We start from the raw sequence: 18,199 nt of genomic DNA on the forward strand, positions 1-18,199 counted from the left end.
GCATTTACTCATGCTCTAGCTATCTAGGGATGATTGGCCATCTGCAGTTCATTCTCTCCTGATTAACTTTGCCTGAAAATGCAACCAAATGTGAGCTGAAGCGTGACCCTTGACAAGTCATCTCCACAGACTCCAAAGCTGAGGCTTTGTACAACAACTCTGTAGTGAAATGGATGGAAACCTAAGCCATCAATAGCCAGGCTTGAAGGCCAACACAGGCAGAGCAGCTGAACAAGTTACTGACCACCTATTATTGGCCTGTTCAATAAACTAGAGCCTCTTCCCCAGTCCCTCAACCTCAGCAGCAGTAACCAGGTGATTTTCCACCTTAATTTCAACATAAAGGTCATGCTCTGAGTTACAACAACCTCTGCAGCAGAGGTTTGCTGTGAACACTCGTTGCAAACTATTGTTTCAATAAAAGACAACCCAAACTGTAGCAAATCGTTATTACAATAGGTTAGCCTTGACTGCACCTAGGAAACCAAATCAGAGACTGAGCTCCACAACAGGCTTTGCATCCACAAACAGAACAGAGCATGTTTGCTGCCCTAAAAAGCTCAAAGCAAGACATGAGCTGTGTACAGCCAAATCCAAGGTTGTGCTGGACAGTTCAGTCCAACTTCATAGAGCCAACTATTAAAAAGAAATTCATGTTCTCCAGCAGTCACTGCTTTTAACTACCACTCCTCTTCCTCCTTTTCCTGGGAATTGCCTTGCTCAAACTCCTCTCAGTATTTGCAAGAACGAGGCTGTGGGCTCCTAATGGGAAATCCTGCCCACCCTGGACTCAAATGTGTCCTTGCCCCTCTCTGCAAACTTCCTTATTGGTCTGCTGAACATCCTTGGACAAAGAAACATGAGCACACACACATGTGAGACAGATTTTGGCTTCTTAAGCCTCTGTTCACCAGCAGTTTAGGTGTTGTGGCTGTCACAACATATCAGTGAGCTGGGGAATATTAGAAGTCAATTCAAGAGGTTTAGAAAACAACCTCTGAAAGAGCATTCTAAATGGATGTGGCTGTACTTCAAGGCAAAGTAAAGGCTTTTGCAGCAACAGTGTCACGAGGATCAGACTTTTCACCTTTTTCCTTTATTTACTTTTTCTATAGAAAGGGCAAGACTATTTAAATGACTGAAATGGTTATTCTGAAGGAAATGTGTAAGCAGTGAGAATGCAATGTACTTAATTTCCAAACAACGTAATTCCTTGCTAAGCAATTTTTTCAAGTTCTCTAAACCTGCATGCTATTTAGATTGTTTTAAAATGCTAATACACTAGAGTGAAAAAGCTTCTGAATGAATAGATACAAGTCTGGTAAAGTCCTCCATAATTTTGTAAAGAACAGTGAACCAGAGGGACTTACAACTACATACTCCATTCCTAAAAGAAAACAAAATGCAATTTTGGCACAAAACCTGAAGGAATCACAGCAGTAACAGGAACACAAAGTCTGACCTTACCACAAAAATTTCTTTTCCATTTCTCAAAGTTTCCAGAAAAAACAAGCAACTAGCTGTGAGTGACATAATGCCAGCACAAGCTCTCTCCTGGTTCCTCTTTTTTTTTTTTTTTTTTTAATACTTTGCATTTCTACTCATAATAGCTTACAAGTCTGCTCTTTCCTTTTAATGAGGTGGAATCCTTCCCTGAAGTTTTCACTGAAGCCAGGGACAAATGCATCCAAACACACACACTTTTCCCAAGACACCCAGAAGACAGGAGGATTGGCTAGTGAACCTTTATCCCGGGCTAGGCAAATGGAGTTTTGATCTTACCTAAGCAAAGCTAGTAGGGGTGGATGGCCAAGAAACCACGCAAATATTTCTAAAAGTAATTAGCTTTTATTAAGCTACTTTGAGTATTAGAATACTGTTTCCTAAGGCACTTTCAATAAAAGTGGGAAATAATCTCTTAGATTAAGAGAACTTTACACACAGTTTCCACACAGCAACTTCAAATATCCAGGAGCCTGCTAACCAGAAATACTGAGCTTCAAATCTCTACCCTCTGCACATAAAAACGTTAGGATAAGAAAACAGTAATTTGTACCAAAGAGAAAGAAAGTCCCCTTTACGAGGATTCCAAAAGCACAACTCAGTTTGCAAAATCCCATAAGCTTTATGCAAAGCAAATGCTCTACAGTGACAGTTGTCATAAATTAACCTGAAACACTGGCCAAGGCAAGTAAGTAATGATTCTGAGTAGTGAATGAACTCAGGCTCAAGTATCTCCAATTTTGCCCAGTTCCTGAAGAGAATCATTATAATTAATCAGGGACCTCGAACAGGAACAATGCACATCCAAACATCCGTGGGACAGGTACAGAAAATCCTCTTGCTCCCTCCCCACATAAGCAAAGCATTTTTAGCTTATTTCAAATCAAGCTGCAGCAAATAAAAGGAACGCCAGCATCACCTGACATCGTAGCTCTCTGCTGAGCAGATGAAGTGTTTTGTGCTCCACTGCAGTTAATGGATTACAGGACTACACAGAAAAACCAAATGGTCTAATTTCACCACATATAGGAAATTAGTACATGTTTAATTGTTGTACCTTGTGACTGCTCCATTTTCCCTCACCAGTGCTTGTCTGGATTTCAAACTGCAACAAGCTGCTGCAAGACTGAAATCATCAGAAGACAGACCTTCTGCCTTTGAAAATGGACAGACCAATGACACAGTTCCTTTCCTAAAAGACCAGCAACATCAGAGACACATGGCAGATGCAAAGCAGATGTTCTTGGTGTAGCATGTAAATGTAAATGATATTTCCCTGGGGTATTTCCGTATGAGGTGACTGTCTGACTGGGAGACAGGATAGTGCTGACTGGAAATCAGGCAAGGCCCGAGCTGCTCTCAGTGTTTACATCAGGAAATCACATTTTAGCTTTGGCAGGTGATACTGGAATATGCCTGGTTTACATACATGTTTTCTCTCTGTAGCCTTCAGGGATTTTGCAGCGTAGTAGAAGAGTTGGGTTCCACACAGTGCTACCCAGTATTTCGTCCAAGATGCTACCTGGAGAAAAAATAAAAAAAAAAAACAAACCCAGAAGTGCAATGGCTAAGTGCAATGTTTCATATCACTGAGCTGTAAAAGAGGAGGCACCATCCTGCAAGAACATGAGGGCACTGACTGTCCAGCCAAGCATCAGCCATGTTTCCAAAGCTGCTGTTTGTTATTCATGCAGGCCTACGAAGGCATGAAGACTCCAGAAAGCAGAAAGAACATGTGCCTTTCCTCTCTAATCTGAGAAAAATGTTCTGCATCTTACTCTACGCTTCCTGCAGTCCCTACTGAACCCTTCATGGAGTCAGAGCACGTCTGTCCCTTTCCTTTTCCATCCTGGGTGCTGCCATAAGGTATCCCCCATTGTCACGAATACGTATTTTGATTTATAATTTATCATCAACTACTTGCAATGCAAATGCTAAGGGTTATTATCTATTGACAAATTGCTGGGATTTACCTACTGTTAAGGGAGACAAAACAGGAGTTTCTCTATTTTGAAGTTGTCAGCAATTGTAGAAAACTTTATGCAGCATTCTCTTCTCTTCTGCTTCCTGGATTATGTGTATAGCCTTACCAAGTGAATAAATGCACCAAACAGAGGAATGAAAACTCGGGCAGTGACCCTAAACCTTAATCAGCAAGGCAGAGGAGATCTCAGACACTTGAACTAGTTGCCCAATGGCCAATTTACTGTATTCATAACTGGGCAAAGGAAGAAGGTGAGAAAGTTGATTTATTAAAAAAAACAAATCTTACTGTAGGTTTTTTGCCTTCTTTCAACAAAGTCTTCCTCCTGAGAACACCTTGAATAGTAACTGCTCCTGGATACAAATGAACAGCCAAATCTTCAGATTCTAGGGAGCTGAAAGGAGCATTTGAAGAGTTGTGTGAAAAAATATTTTTCCTAAAGTAATTTTCCAACCATTACCAAAAACTAATGCAAATACCTTTATTGTAATTTGAAAATGTCAACTTTCTATTTATTTGACTTCATTGTGGAAAAAGACTTTGGCTGTTACAAGGAATTGCTGTTGTGGAATTAACACTCGCAAGCAAAAGTGATCAGAAAAATTTAATTAGCCAAGCAGGTAATCCTTAATTAAAAAATTAAAACTCAAAACACGACTGAAAGACAAGAACAATTAATTTCAAAAAGCAAATGTCTGAAGTACATTGGGACAGTTGCTGTATGTGTTAAACCTCTCCTTCAGCCCTTGCAGGAAAGATTTGACTGTTGTTTGGTTAGAAACACCAGAACTGTTAGCACATCAAAAACAAAGCACAGCTCAAACATGCACAATCTTTAAAATATCTGAAAGCAAGGAGAGTGGGCAGGAGCAGGAAGGAATAAAGAGTAGAAACCCAAACCACAGCTTTAAGGTGTTTTAGTGCAACTGGTGCTCTACTGATCGTCTGCCCTGTGAAGGACTGGAGAGCAAGGGGCTGAAACAAAGGCCAGGTACAGCACTGAGGAAAGAAAACTGGGCTTGACTAAAATTACAGAGCTGACTGGCTTCAAAAACATTTTCAATCAGAGGCAAGTTACACCAGAAATCATTTCAGTAAATGTCAATCAGTGCATGTAACTAAGGTGCTGAACCCAGCAGCTTTCTACAAAAGCCAAGAGAATGAACAGCACCCGAAAATCATTTTGAAGTAAGCCAGGATTTGCTGTTTCATCCATCCTAACAGTCATGACTGTCCAAAGTAAACTGGAAATGTGGGAAACACTTTCACTGCAGCACCTACTGAGGATGATGATATGGAGACAATTTTGGACACTGACAGATGTGAACATGGGTTTAACTCAGTGAGACAATGCTTGCTTCTTAACATGACAGAGGTTTCACAGTCAATGGCCATTTTTTTCCCAACTACAGTGACACAGCTGGAGACAGAATCTGTATCCATGCAGAATCAGAACCATCAGTTATGTTACTCTGTCAGCTTGCAAATATTACATATATTAAATTGGGGGCAATTTGAGCGTGTTACTCATTTTAGGCATCTCTCTGATTTCAGGGAAGAGGCGCAAAGGAATTCAGTACAGAACTGCCAGCAAAGAAAACATCTGGAATGCCATCCATTAGCACCAGAAGCAGCTTTGTTTTCCCCACGAGAACTACCTGCACTGCCAGTGGCAGGCAGCTCAAAAGCTACCCTGGCAAAACATCTTTAAGCCTTGGCAGAAAGATCCAATGGTTCAGAATTTGGATTTGCAAACTGGAATGAACAGTCCTTATGCTGATATAGAGTAAGTCATTGAAGGGGAAAGTTTTAAGACTGAAGAAAAAAGGTCTCTACCTTTATTTTGACATGTAAGTTAGAAAGGTAACATCAGAAAACACCCACTTAATTATTAAATCAAACCAAATCACCAACAGCAGAGGGAAGGTTTGACACCTCTGTGTGCAGTGGGAGTGTACCTGCTGGCCTTCATGTGGCCTCGATGGCCATTTCGTGACACTCTTGTCCCCGGACCGAGAGAATGGTACAACCTGTTCCTGTTGGATTCCATTATAAATTGTATATATTACATATACTTGCATTCACACAAACAGCACGACTGCTAAAACAGCACAGAACTTTTTTGTGTGCATATCACAAAGCCACTTCTTCCATGTAAGAAAAAAGCAAATAATTTTATTTAGAAAAATGCATGCAGAAGTAAATAATATGGTTTTTCATTTCATTGGATGTTCTCTTTGTCAGAACTCACAATACTGAAGTGTTTTACTGGCACTGAAGAATAACACATTTTGAGAGCAAAATCTGCATTTAGCTTAGACTAAATAAATGTAAAGGAACCATACTGATAAAACTTATCATGAAATCTGACTTCAGATGTTACTACAAAAATGGTTTCAACTTCTACGACTATGAACACACACAAGCTGTTGGGCTGAAAGGAACTGCAAGCTCTGTCAAAAATACACCTGACACTGTTTAAAATCCTGTTGTGCTCAACAATATTTCCATTTTCCTGTTCATCTAAGCTGTACACTCTACCTGTAGGCTTCACGTTTTAAAATCATTTACCTGGTCCATACTGAGGAATTGTGCCTCAGACCTGCCTTTTGAACACTGCTTTGCTTCACTGAACCTTGTTTTTCTGGATCAGATCCCTTAATGGGCCGAATTCCATTTAAGTATAAACACTGTTGAGGCACTTTGTCCTCACCTCCTAGTTTTTATCCATTTTTCTAGTTGCTGGTATCCTGTTGAAAGACTGAAAATCAGCAATTCTGTGGAAGCAGGCAGTTAAGTACAAGCCTAGGGGAACCTTACAGGCAAAGTCTCCAATACAGTACAAATCTGTCTGTCACCTGTGAGAGGGCTTTACACGAGCTGGGAAGCTGCTTGTGCTTGGACAGGGCAGTGTTTCAGGATGGGAGACCTAAACCAGCAGCATGGCCATGCTTCACCCTGAACTCAGGACACCAGGCAAAACATGCTTAAAGAAGGGCTACAGGAAAGGGCAGCAGCATTAAACAAAGAGAATCAGGTTTTTCTGTCATTTTGGTTTTTTAAACCAGCCCAAACTATTGCTGCTCTTGCTGTAAGAAGAATTATCAAAAAGATATTAATGAATCACCATCTACTAATCTGTTTCAGAATTTGCCATCATTTCTTTCTCAACGTAACAGGTATCTTTGAACTTATGAATTGTTTTTTAGAACACACTCAAGACACAGGCAAATAAAACAATAAAGAAAAAAAAAGCAATATGAGCTGTTTATTTTTGTATACATACATTTGGCATGCAAATTAAGTATGTTTTTTTCTCTTACCTTTAAGCTTGTTTTTTTTTTTTGCATAACAAGGAGGCTATCACTCTTGCAATCCTGCTATTTCAGGGAAATCTATTCAGAGACACTCAGGATGACAACCAGTGAGACTGAAGTGTCACTTAATACACTGCCCTTAACAGGATGTGACTTATCAGGACTTGGAATTTTAGTTCTTCCAGTAATTTTGATTGGCCTGAAGGGACACCCCAACACTGAAAACTTTCTCAAGTTTCAAACTAAGGTTCTGTTGCACTTAAAAACAATCAGTGGCTCTAGTTCTCATCCCTTCTGCATTCCCCAGCTACAAGCAGAAAGGCCAGGAAAAACAAGAATACATTCTACAATTCTTTCTGTTACTTTGGGAACCTGTGTGTGCAGGAACTGTTTTCTTCCTCTTAAGGCACATGATGCAGATTTAAGCCTTCCTACCTAAAGATACTGTTCCTAAATCATTGAGAAATACTGAAGTCCTACTTGCACTGCATATAAAATAGTATTATTCAACACTGGATGTACCCCAATTTTGCCAGAGTTGATAATTCCAGGCAGCTAATGCCTCTTCCTCACTTAAATGTCTTCGTGAAGAATGGAAACCACTGTCCTTCACTGTACAGACCAAAACCAGAGAGAGACCCTCTCTACTAATCTCAAATTTTGTCACTTGCATGTCAGTGTATTACCTACTAAAATTTAAAACATGCCTCATCATCTTAAAAACCAAGGAGCAGACTCAAGGTTGCTGCAGCACGCCAGGAATTTCACACATGGTGTCTGGAATCCTATCCCTCTCCCTGGAAGCAGGCAAGAGAACTCACCCTGAAACACATGAAACCCCCACCAGGGTTCTCAGAGAGCTCTCCCAGGAGAGAGGGAAGTACAGAAGGCAAGTGGAATTTGGAGGAGGAATCTTCTGTTTGACATGGAGCAAACCTTGTACTGGGGGAGCCTGGGGCTGCCAGCTCTCATTAGCACAGGGATGAAAAACCCCTGTTTTGCCTCAGAAGTCCACACAACAATTCTGAAGAGTGTTCCCCTAAGTTTAAACCTGAGGCTTACTAAAATTTTTAAGTTTCTTATGCTGCTCTGGGTAAAACACTCAGCTCAGCATTTTGTCCAACTTACGACTTTTTATCTTTGAGATATAACTTGGTACCAAGACACAATTCCATAAGGCAGCAGGGACGGAAAAGAAAGCAAACCTTCTGAATGTTGCATGTGCTCTGTGATGCAGCCTGCAAGTTGAGAGTTTTCCTTTCTGACCCCATTTGCATTCTCTGCTCATGTGGGATGTTACCTAATGAAACCCTTAAGGGCCTTTCCTCATGTATGGATTCATATTTAGGGCATGAAGCACCCAGGAGTTCACCTTTGGCACAGAGAGATTTTCAAAGACTTCTTCCAAAACTAACACAGAACTGTAACTGCTTCAGTGAGCTCAAGCAGAATATACATTTGTGGTAACAGTTCTCAACTATAAAGAAAGTGTTTTGACAAAAATTCCCACAAAAAATGCCAAAGTGTGGTAGAAAAAGTCATCCATGGCAACTCTGAAGTCGATGGATTACCTGAAATTGTGTTACAGAAGCAAGCAATGCACTGTATTGTGCATCTTCCTCAGCTGTGGGAAGGTGAATACTGCACCTTTGTCTGTGTTAAACTACAGCTGTTTGTCTTTTTCCACATTCTCAAATGCTACATGGGAAGGGGCTGAAGTGGGCAATGCCCCCTGAGCACCTGCAGGTGCTGGATGAGGAGCAACTTGGTAATTCTGCACCACAAAGTCAGACATTAGGCAAGGGGCACTGTTGAGTCTTCCCATGTCACACAGGGGCAGGTAACAGTGAAGGGAAAAGAGGATGAGAGACAAAAAGAGGTGCCAATGTCAATGACAAGGGAGCAAAGGGACCATGAACACATCAAGGGTCTCAGGGAATGTGAAAATGAAAATCAGACAGGTCTCGAACAGCACATATGAAATCCACATACATAAAACCTTTGGGGTCTTTGGGTTCTCTGGCTGAGCTCCTTAAAGAACGTGTGCACTGAGTGAGCACCCAATTAGATAAAAGCCCTATCAACTATTAATGAGAAGAAGGTGTTTCTCTGCTGCTTTAACAGACCCAGTGAACTAACTACAGCTTTTTAGTGTACGTATGGAAGTTTCAGTTTACATATGGAAGATCTCTAGCTCAGTAAAAACAAGCAGCATTTTCAGGACCCAGAGAGAGACTGTAAGTAACAATGTGAATAGAGAAAACCAGGTTTTTCTTACCTTTCAAATGCTGGCCAGGAAGTCTCTTCACTGAGTTCAGAACCATCACTGCTACCTAGAGAAACATAAGAACAAATGATACTTTATTTCATCATCTACAAGCCATCTCTGTCAATTGTATCTGAAAGAATCAGAATATTTAAGATTCTGAATATCAGAATATTTCAGATGATATACACAAAAATACTTCAGTAAAATACCGCAAGGAAAAATCACTTTGTGATTTGCTTCAGGAACTTCACATAAACTGAGATGGAGATTAAAGGGACAGGGTCTAGTTCCACATTAAGAAATTGAAGAAAAGGAGCACTAATAAATGGGAACCGTATTTTCAAAATATAAAGAACACCCTAAACACAGATATGTCTGCATTTAGAAGAACAGGTCACTTATTTAAATAATTTCTTATCAAGCCATACACAGTCATGACACAAAGGTGCAAATTCATTGCTGAATTTGATTTGGGAAGCCTTAAACAACTTTTTAAAGCTGTCTCCCACTTACTCTATCAGATCACAACAGTATTATTTCCTTCTGTGCTTTGCAGACTAATCCAATGTTACCACAATTGTTTTATTTTAAACACTGAAAATAGAGGAAAATCCCAAAACCCAGATGTCTGATGCATCCACTCATGGCAGTCCCATAAATAAGACAGTAACTTTACAATTCCAGTAAATCCCATCAGTCTGAAAATGAACATTTAAATACAGATACAAGGTGGGTGTTACCCATAATGGTAAAAATCAGTAAATAATTATCAGTATAGAGATGCTGTTAACAGAACTCAGTAGCTTCTATACACAATTCCAAACTCTTGCCTTGCTGCTCTTCACCCTTCAGACCAGTCCAGCTGCCCACATGAGCTATTATCCTTGTTCAACACACTTCAAACTAACATTTTTGGCTCCAGATCATCCCAATGCCTAAATTTCAGTGCAATTCAATGTCAGTCAATGCTTGAAGCCACCTTTTGGCACACTAACTTGCCATCTTGTTTGCTCTGCTACCTGAACACCCGTGAAGAATTTATTCAGAATTATTTAGAAACAAACCAGAAAACAAACAAACAACGAATCTGAATCAGTGCTCCTTACTTAAGAGTTCCCTCAGAGAAACAGCAGCTGAAAATGGGAACCAGTTTCCTGTAATTTTACACAGGAAATCAGCAGGGAAAAGTGGTGCCCTGAAAAATAATGTGTACAAAGTAAGTCTGGATATTCACTGAGTAAACACGGAGTAAAGATGGAGGCAATAAAGATTTACGCACAGCAGGGGTAACTCCAGCCAAGAGCCATGAAACTCTCAGCATGGGCTGAAGCTCCCTCTGTGCAAAATTGAAGAGAAAATACATGCCTTTATCTGCCAGCCAATTCAGCTGAGATGCCTCTTTTGCAAACATTAGCTCAACATCCACATATTAACATGATCTCTATGGGATACTAGATAATTTGGTCTCAGCTTGTTCTGAATTTCTCCTAAAGGAAAGTCCTAACCTGGTTCACACCAGCACTACAGTAAGAGCCATTTGTACAGTGGAAGGAGCTAAGAGACACACAAGTGATGTTCCAGTGGAAGCATGAAAGGCTGTAAGCAGGGAGGTAAAATATTCAACAGGTAACTCTCATTACTTTCTACAAGTGCCCTAAAGTTTTTAGTACTTCCATTTGCAGATCACTGACCCTTAAGCATCCAGCTGCTGGAAGGGATACAGCAGCAGGTAGTTCTGTCCACAGAGGAGTAGTACAGCTACTCCTTCTCCTCAGACTCACACTCCCTCTGTGGCTGGGAGGGCAAGTGACCAAAGAGACCCAGCTACTACCTCAAGTTGCTCACATCTCAAGTGACTCTCAATCTATCAGCAAACATCCAGGTGCCACAGGGCAGGTGAGCAAAGAAGTGACTATAAAAATAACCTGGAGTTCTGCTCAGCACAGTTTACACCTGCCCTGCAATGTGGAAAAGAGAATATGTGGATTGAAGTCCACATTATTCCAGGCAATTCTATACAGAAAGACTACCAGATAAATCATGAATTACTCCAGGAAAAAAAAGGAGTGACCAGTTGGAGTAACCTATCCAGGTGAAGCCTGCTCATCATTTCCTGGAAGAAACAACTGTCACTCAGTACTTTCAGGAAATTCCACAATCCACATCACAGTGAAAAGCTCAGTGCTTTATTTCATCCTAACGAAAACACAGCTGCATTCTCTGTAAGGCAATACATGAAGCCTCTTCAAATAAATAAGTAACACAGTTTGGGGATGAGGAGACAGAATCAGATGTAACAATTCAGAGAGAACTTTAAGCAGGCACTTTGGGTAAGACCTCCCAGCTGACTGTCTTTGAAGAAGGCTCTTTGTGGTAGAATCTCTTACAGCAAGCAAGACCTTAAGGTGCTGAAATTCCTTTAGCAGGTGGAATGACAGTCGGGATGGTAGGTTTCAACCCCAACACGAAAGAAGTTTTCCTGGCATGTAATTGAAGCTTTCCTTCTGGCTACTTGGGGGAATCTGTCCTGCAAAATAGTGCAGCAATTCCTGTCAAGTCATGCAGCCAGCACTGAAAGCATTAGGGACATGTAGAATCTTATTTATTTTCTTACTGCTGCTTAGATTTAGCTTTATATTCACAAGACGTGCAGATCTCATATGACTAGAGCTCTGCTTAACTGAGACCCGTGTGATAAATCCACACAAGTAAAACCCCCTAATAAGACAGCATCATGAAGTAATTCTTTATATTTAAAGCAGGCTGATAGATTAAAATTCTACCCAAAATGACATTTTGATGGCAACTGTAGCAGCTTTGCTAATAAAGTTATAATTCAATTGCTGCAGTAAGTACCCTACAGATTTAAAAGCTAGTGTTGCTTTGTAAAAATGCAAAACAAACTAGAGCAAGAGCTGAAATGTCACCTGTCACAAAGAGACAATCCTTGGTACAGTACCAGTACAGTGAGAAAACCTACAGGAATTTGGGGGCTTTGTAAACAAAAAGTTCCACTTAAAAAGTTAAATCTATACAGAAACTGCCAATCACACTTAAAAGGAACATCAATTTGTAAAAGAATAGGGCAAAACATCACAGCTGTTGATCTAACACTTACATTGATGCCTATAGGAGTTATAAAAATTGTAACAAAAACCTGGAAAAGGTTGAATTTTAGCATTTGACCATTCCTCTAACATCCATATAAAAACATCTTCAACAGGATTTTTTAGACTCTAAAAACCTCTAGGAGATATTCTGCATGACACTAAAGGTTCTGATACTAAAAACACCCCTTTCCTGAAAAGCAAAAGAAAATACCTTACATCCCTCCTTCCAAAACAAAACAGAGGTAAAAGGGACTGGTTTTAACTTAATAAAAGTTACGTGTCTAGCCAAGTTCTGTTTAAACATTAAGTGCACTATTTGAGTGTCACCTCAACTGGAAATATTTCATTCCTTCAGTACTCTGCAAAATATATCACCTTCTTAAATTCTTCTCAAGTATGCACTCAATATTTGAGTTTTTCCAACAACCTCAAGCAAGTCTTCAGGTTAAACTTAATAACAAATCCTAGGCAATATAAGCCTTTTCTGTTAGTTAATGCTCTAAACAAATTTTGGCTTTATGTAAGAAGCCACCTAACACAAGACACTATCTTCCTACTTTTCTTCATTGCTAATTAATTTCTTGTGCAGGACTGAAAAAAAATAAAATCTTTATGAAGGGTTTTTCTATCTTAGGAATAACAGCAATTGGCAAGATGGCTTTTCTGCTAACTGTGCCAGTGATTATCTGAGAAGGCTCAGGATTGCCTCCACAGCCCCAGCACCGCAGCTCCAGTCAGATGTGAACTTTCTGCTCACATCTGCAGATGTGCACACATAGATGACTGTGAGATGTCTGTGCTCCAGCCACACAAACAGCGTGGGGTCCCCAGTTCTGGGATGGCGAATGCCTGCGCTACCCCCTACCCATTCCCCGGGTCACGGCACCCACTCACTGCCCCGGGTCTGGGGATACTGAACACTTAACACAGACTTCCTTTATCCAGAAGTTAGTCCCCAAAGTTAAACAGGTGTTAATATAAACAAACCAACCCCAAAGAGTTTAAAAAGTCTTCAGACTAAAAATTCTTTCCCCTTCCCAAATCTGTCATCGACACTCTCTTGGCTCCGGTTACACCGTGTTTCCAGAGCTGGTGACGGACCCGACAGAGCTGGAAATTCTACTGTGGAAACACACAAAACTGGTCAAGAGGCCTGAACATCACTGGCTGCAGCACAGCACAGCACAGCACAGCCCAGATAACACCACAGAGATGGGCTCTGTGCCCTGAAAGCTCTGTTCTGCTTTGGTGAGTCCACAGATGGACTGAAAATCGTCATATCGAGTTCATGACCATTTAATATTGTAAAGCTTAAGCAGCTCAACTCTGGCTCCCCAGTTAACCAAATACAGATGGCAGGAACTCTGACAGAGGACTCGAGCAATATCATGCCAGAGAACTGACACAAACTTTTAATACCATCACTGAGTTTCATCGTGAAAAATCAGCAAAAGCAAATAACCAAATGGATAAAGATGGGGCAGAAACAGGGGGTCTGTACAACTACATTGATTGCAACACACCCAGAGCATAAGCCTTGGACCAAACAGTACCAGGAAGGATTGGGGAAGAACTGGGGTGCTAGAATATATCTTCTCTTCTCAAATCCAGGCACCTACATGTGCATTTTTAACCTCTACTGTTATACAGATTTTATATTTATCCTATCACTAAAGGAATAGTAGTTCACAATAGCAAAGCCGGGTATCCACATTTAGGGCAAGGGACAGGCATCTATAAACTGATATGAAGGAAATATATAAATAAACCCGACATATTTCTTCTGCCCAAAACCCTACCTGAAATCTGATCTGATGACTCAGAGTCCTACACACCTGAACAGCACAGTACAGGCTAAAGAATCAAACAAACACTTGCTGTGTAAAGGTCTTCCCTACAGTACAGGCTGCCAAGACCCCTGAAAGTAAACGCATACACTGTATACCTACACCTATACTTCATTTATTTAAAGAGAAATATAATCCCTTGTAGAATTCAGTAACTTCGAGGTGGTGACTTAATAGAGGAATTCATTAAAATGCTGATATTCTCACATGCATTTCATGCCAGTTTAGGTTTGGAAATGTACTGCTCTTACAAAGGCACTTTCTTACATCAATTCACACCGATTTAAAATACCTTTCTTTGACTCTGCAGCATTAGTTCCTCCAATTGCATTAGAACAAAGGCTGAAGTTATTCTCCATTGATTGCAACACACAAACAAAGGCAAATGTTCAAGAGTTCTAGTTTTTCCAGAGCTTTCATCTACATCATTGTAGATTAGGAAAAACAAGTGGAAAAAAAAATAGCTTGAGAAGGAACTTGCAGCCAACACTGCTACAAGTACAATCCATAACTGTTTCCTTTGAATTTTTAAACACCTCAAGTTACAATCTCAATTTCAGCAGTGCTTCTGTGTTCATACCTTGACATCTGTTTTTAAGTGGTATACCTGAGACAGCACTCTCAAAGCATAACTTCCTTAGCAAAATGACTTTGCATCCTGTAGGTTAGGTGCTCTAAGAGGAGAAAAGCCACAGAGAATCAATATATGAAAAGAGGCCTATTTTGCACTGTCCCTTTACTTCTTAACAATTATCTGAACATTTTGCCATTGTAAACAAACTCAGCTTAAGAAATTCAGTAATGTAGCAGAGCCAAATTGTAAGAAATGGTGGAAATCCAAAGCTTCTGAGAACTTTAATGAAACAAGCTGAACATTGCTGCAAAGATACTTAAGTGCACACTTAAGCAATAAATATTTTAAAAGTGTAAGAAATTGGGAATTAATAGAGAACCACGTATTCTTTAAAAAAATATCTTATGAATTAAAGGAAGTTTCATGCTATTTCTGAGTGGAACCAGGACCTAGTAAAATCATCTTAATTTATCCTACTTTTAGGTGAGGAGGTGACAGGAGGCAAATACAGGCAAGAGAACAGGTGGTATGAGTGTGCAGGTGGTTCCTCGAACCCAGCCAAGAGCAATGCTCACACCTCAGGAGGGCAGAGTGTACACACTGACCTCACCAAAACAGTGACCTCATCCAAACACAGCCCTCGAGAACAAAACCACCTTGTAGCTTTAGGCCTGGCTGATAGCAGTGAGTGGGGGTTCTCAGTGAACTTCCACCACAAAGTAAAAGCATCTGTCCCCATTTACTGAAAGCAGATATCTGGATTGTCTGCACAAAACAGACATTTTCAGCACTATTCATCTGTCTGTATTTTCATGTGTTGCCTCTCAAAAGCCTCTACAACCAACAGAAATAAAGTGGGGTTTTAAGGACTCGAGTCACATAACCTCTTTTTAGCCACCCACCTAAGAATGAGGCGAATCATATCCTTGAGGATTTTAATTCTCTGTGTGATTATAAAGAGCTCCAATTGCAACCAGCTCCAATGCAGCCACCTACATTATGAATGCCTAAAACTTACAAGAGACTATTTCCTCATGTTATTACATTCCTGAATTCAAGAGAACATTTCCCATCTGACACTGTATATGGGACTGGACAAATGTTTCTTCCTTCTTATTAGGATAGCCCTGGCACTGCTGGAAAGAGATTTCTCACTTTTTAAGATCTTTTGTCCCAATAACAAGCACCTGTTTATAATAAGGAGGATGGCAACAGAACCAGGTGTACAGCTCCCTGATGCCAGCACAGCACACAACCATCAGCTATGGAACACCGTCCCACAGTGCTAGGAGCAAGAACTGTTTTGACACAAGCACAAGAAATTAACATAAAAGGGTATCTTTAATATTCTTGAGTTTGTTTGTTTTCAGAATGAGCTGAATGTACACAGCCTCCAATCCCTGAACTTAAGGTTTAAAAGTCTCTGACCGTGGCTTCACATCACAGATGCCTGTTCTGAGCAAACCCCATACTTGTCTCACTTTCTGCTTTGCTTCTGCTTTAGGAATCATTCATTGCAATGAAAGACACCCAGTTAGTATATTCTTCATATGTGAAAGGTTAATTACACTGATATAGAAATTGTGGCATGCTCTGCACCATTCCCAGAAGGGACTGTCAGCCTTTCCCAGCACAGAATAACCAAAATGTCCATCATCACTTCAATGTGTGGTTTAGGTTAGAGACTGGCTGATGGATTCCTATGGACAGTGCTGTTCCGTTGGCGGGGTTTAGATCTTTAACAGCGGCAGATCCTATCAGATCCTCCAATATGAAAGGCCTGGAAAGGTCTCAACACCTCTGAGCCCTCAAAACACAGGAGTGATTTAGAGCAGCATTACAGTTGCCTTCAAAGGCCCATTCAAGGTGCTGACATAGCAGAAACTCTGTCCATGTTTTGAAGAAGGATCATTTACCCGAAAAGTTAAGTCCTATATAGGTTTATATGTAAAAAAGGTAGTCCTGTTTCTAGAGCAACAGGTTTAAATCCACGTTTATGGGCAAGGTGAGGAATAACACTCCTTTCAGTACACACATTCAGGAGACATTTTCCTGACCGTCTTTTGAAGCTGTGTTGTAGAATACCATAAACCTCCTCTCTGCTGCAGTGACTGTACTAATTCCAAGTCCTGAGTAAACAGACTACTTCAAACATGATGGAGGAACTCAGCAGCTTCAATCAACTTCCTTAAATCCTGCTGAGGCAGCAGCACAGAATGCCAGACAACTTACATTTCCAAGAATTCTGCAGTAATAGATACTGCAAACCTCTAGAACTTACCCTCTTCCTCCATACGTATTTCTAGCACCTCTATCAACCTTTTGTGTCATTGAAATTTTCACCATCAAGAAGCAGCAAAAATAACAACACTGTTGGACTGTCAAAACAGTGATAAAACTGATTCATCTGAGTATGGGGAGGCTGGAGGTGAAAGAGAATGGGAGAGGGGAATTTCTAAACACAAGCACTGACCTTGCACAAAATGCCTAAGGTTGCTGTTTCGCAAGTCATTTATACAAGTCTTCTAAAGGGGCAATTTTGTTCCAGCTTGTCAGGTCATGCTTGAGCTAGAGAACAGAACTGAAAAATTCAGAGAGGAGACAAAGCAAGAAGATCCTATATTCTCCAAAATATCTAAATGGTGACTGGTTCTCAACCGTACCTCATGAAAAACCGCCTGTCAGCACTGGCAAACCTTCCCTGATAGGCTCTAATGGAGGTACAGAAATAATTTACCCTGGAACAAAAGGATTGACTGCAGAGAATTTCTTAGGTATTTAGATAGAAAACATCTGTAAAACACTGCCCTGAGAAAAGGGCAATGCTACATCTCAGCAATGGTGACACAAACTTGGTTCCCCTGCATGGTGAAAGCCCTGGGAGTGGGAGCTGCCTGGATGCTGAGGAGAAGCACCACTCCCAATGGATGACTTTGAAATGGCAAACTTTGCCACAGCAGAGAACCTGCAGGGAACAGAGGCAATGCACATTCAAGAGTGGAAGCTGCCTGATATGGACAGGTTCACTTAGACCAACTGCTTTGGTCTCGTTCCATACGCCTTCTCCTCAAGAAAATACACGTACAGCTCCCGAAAGCAGCGTAGTCTGACAATCTGTGACCTTGTTTCTCTCCACAAAGGCTAAAAAGCCAAACAGCTGCTTTTAAAATTCAGTTATCCAAAGAAATGTGAAGCACTACAAGGGTCTTTCATTACTATCAATGTGTACAAATTGAACACCATTGAATTCTATCAAACAAATAGTTCTGAGAAAAAGGACTGCAGTGAGAGGTTCCACTGTAAGCCCTGGATGCAAACAGGTGGATTTGAGAGGCACTTGTGTCCTGTCCTCCCTTCACTTAAAGAATCTGTGTGTAACAGGAAAAGAGAGCAACTCTTGTCACAGAAGAGACTCAGGAAGTAGAAGTTCTCAAAAAAAAAAAGAGCATCACCCCAAATATACAAAGATAAATAATTTATCAAAATTAAGGAGATTCTGACATTTTGAGATATCTGAAAGTCAGATTGCCATCTTCTGTCAAAGTCAGAAGTATTTAGAAATTACACTCTTAAAACTGTCAGCAATTTACACTGT

General features: G+C 40.5%; 1 protein-coding gene across 7 annotated transcripts in view; it reads right to left on the reverse strand.

Moving 5' to 3' along the window:
* RALGPS2 (Ral GEF with PH domain and SH3 binding motif 2) overlaps positions 1-18,199 on the reverse strand; it is a 115,407-nt gene that overhangs the window by 13,393 nt on the left and 83,815 nt on the right. For all 7 annotated transcript variants that reach the window (XM_069022347.1, XM_069022345.1, XM_069022349.1 and 4 more), the window contains 4 exons: positions 9,083-9,137; positions 5,446-5,523; positions 3,776-3,881; positions 2,933-3,025 (listed from right to left, as the gene is read on the reverse strand). In XM_069022347.1, the coding sequence (XP_068878448.1) occupies positions 2,933-3,025; positions 3,776-3,881; positions 5,446-5,523; positions 9,083-9,137 (332 nt within the window). The remainder of the gene's footprint in view (positions 1-2,932; positions 3,026-3,775; positions 3,882-5,445; positions 5,524-9,082; positions 9,138-18,199) is intronic.

This window comes from Aphelocoma coerulescens, chromosome 8 (assembly GCF_041296385.1).
Source record: "Aphelocoma coerulescens isolate FSJ_1873_10779 chromosome 8, UR_Acoe_1.0, whole genome shotgun sequence".
NCBI classification, from domain to species: domain Eukaryota; kingdom Metazoa; phylum Chordata; class Aves; order Passeriformes; family Corvidae; genus Aphelocoma; species Aphelocoma coerulescens.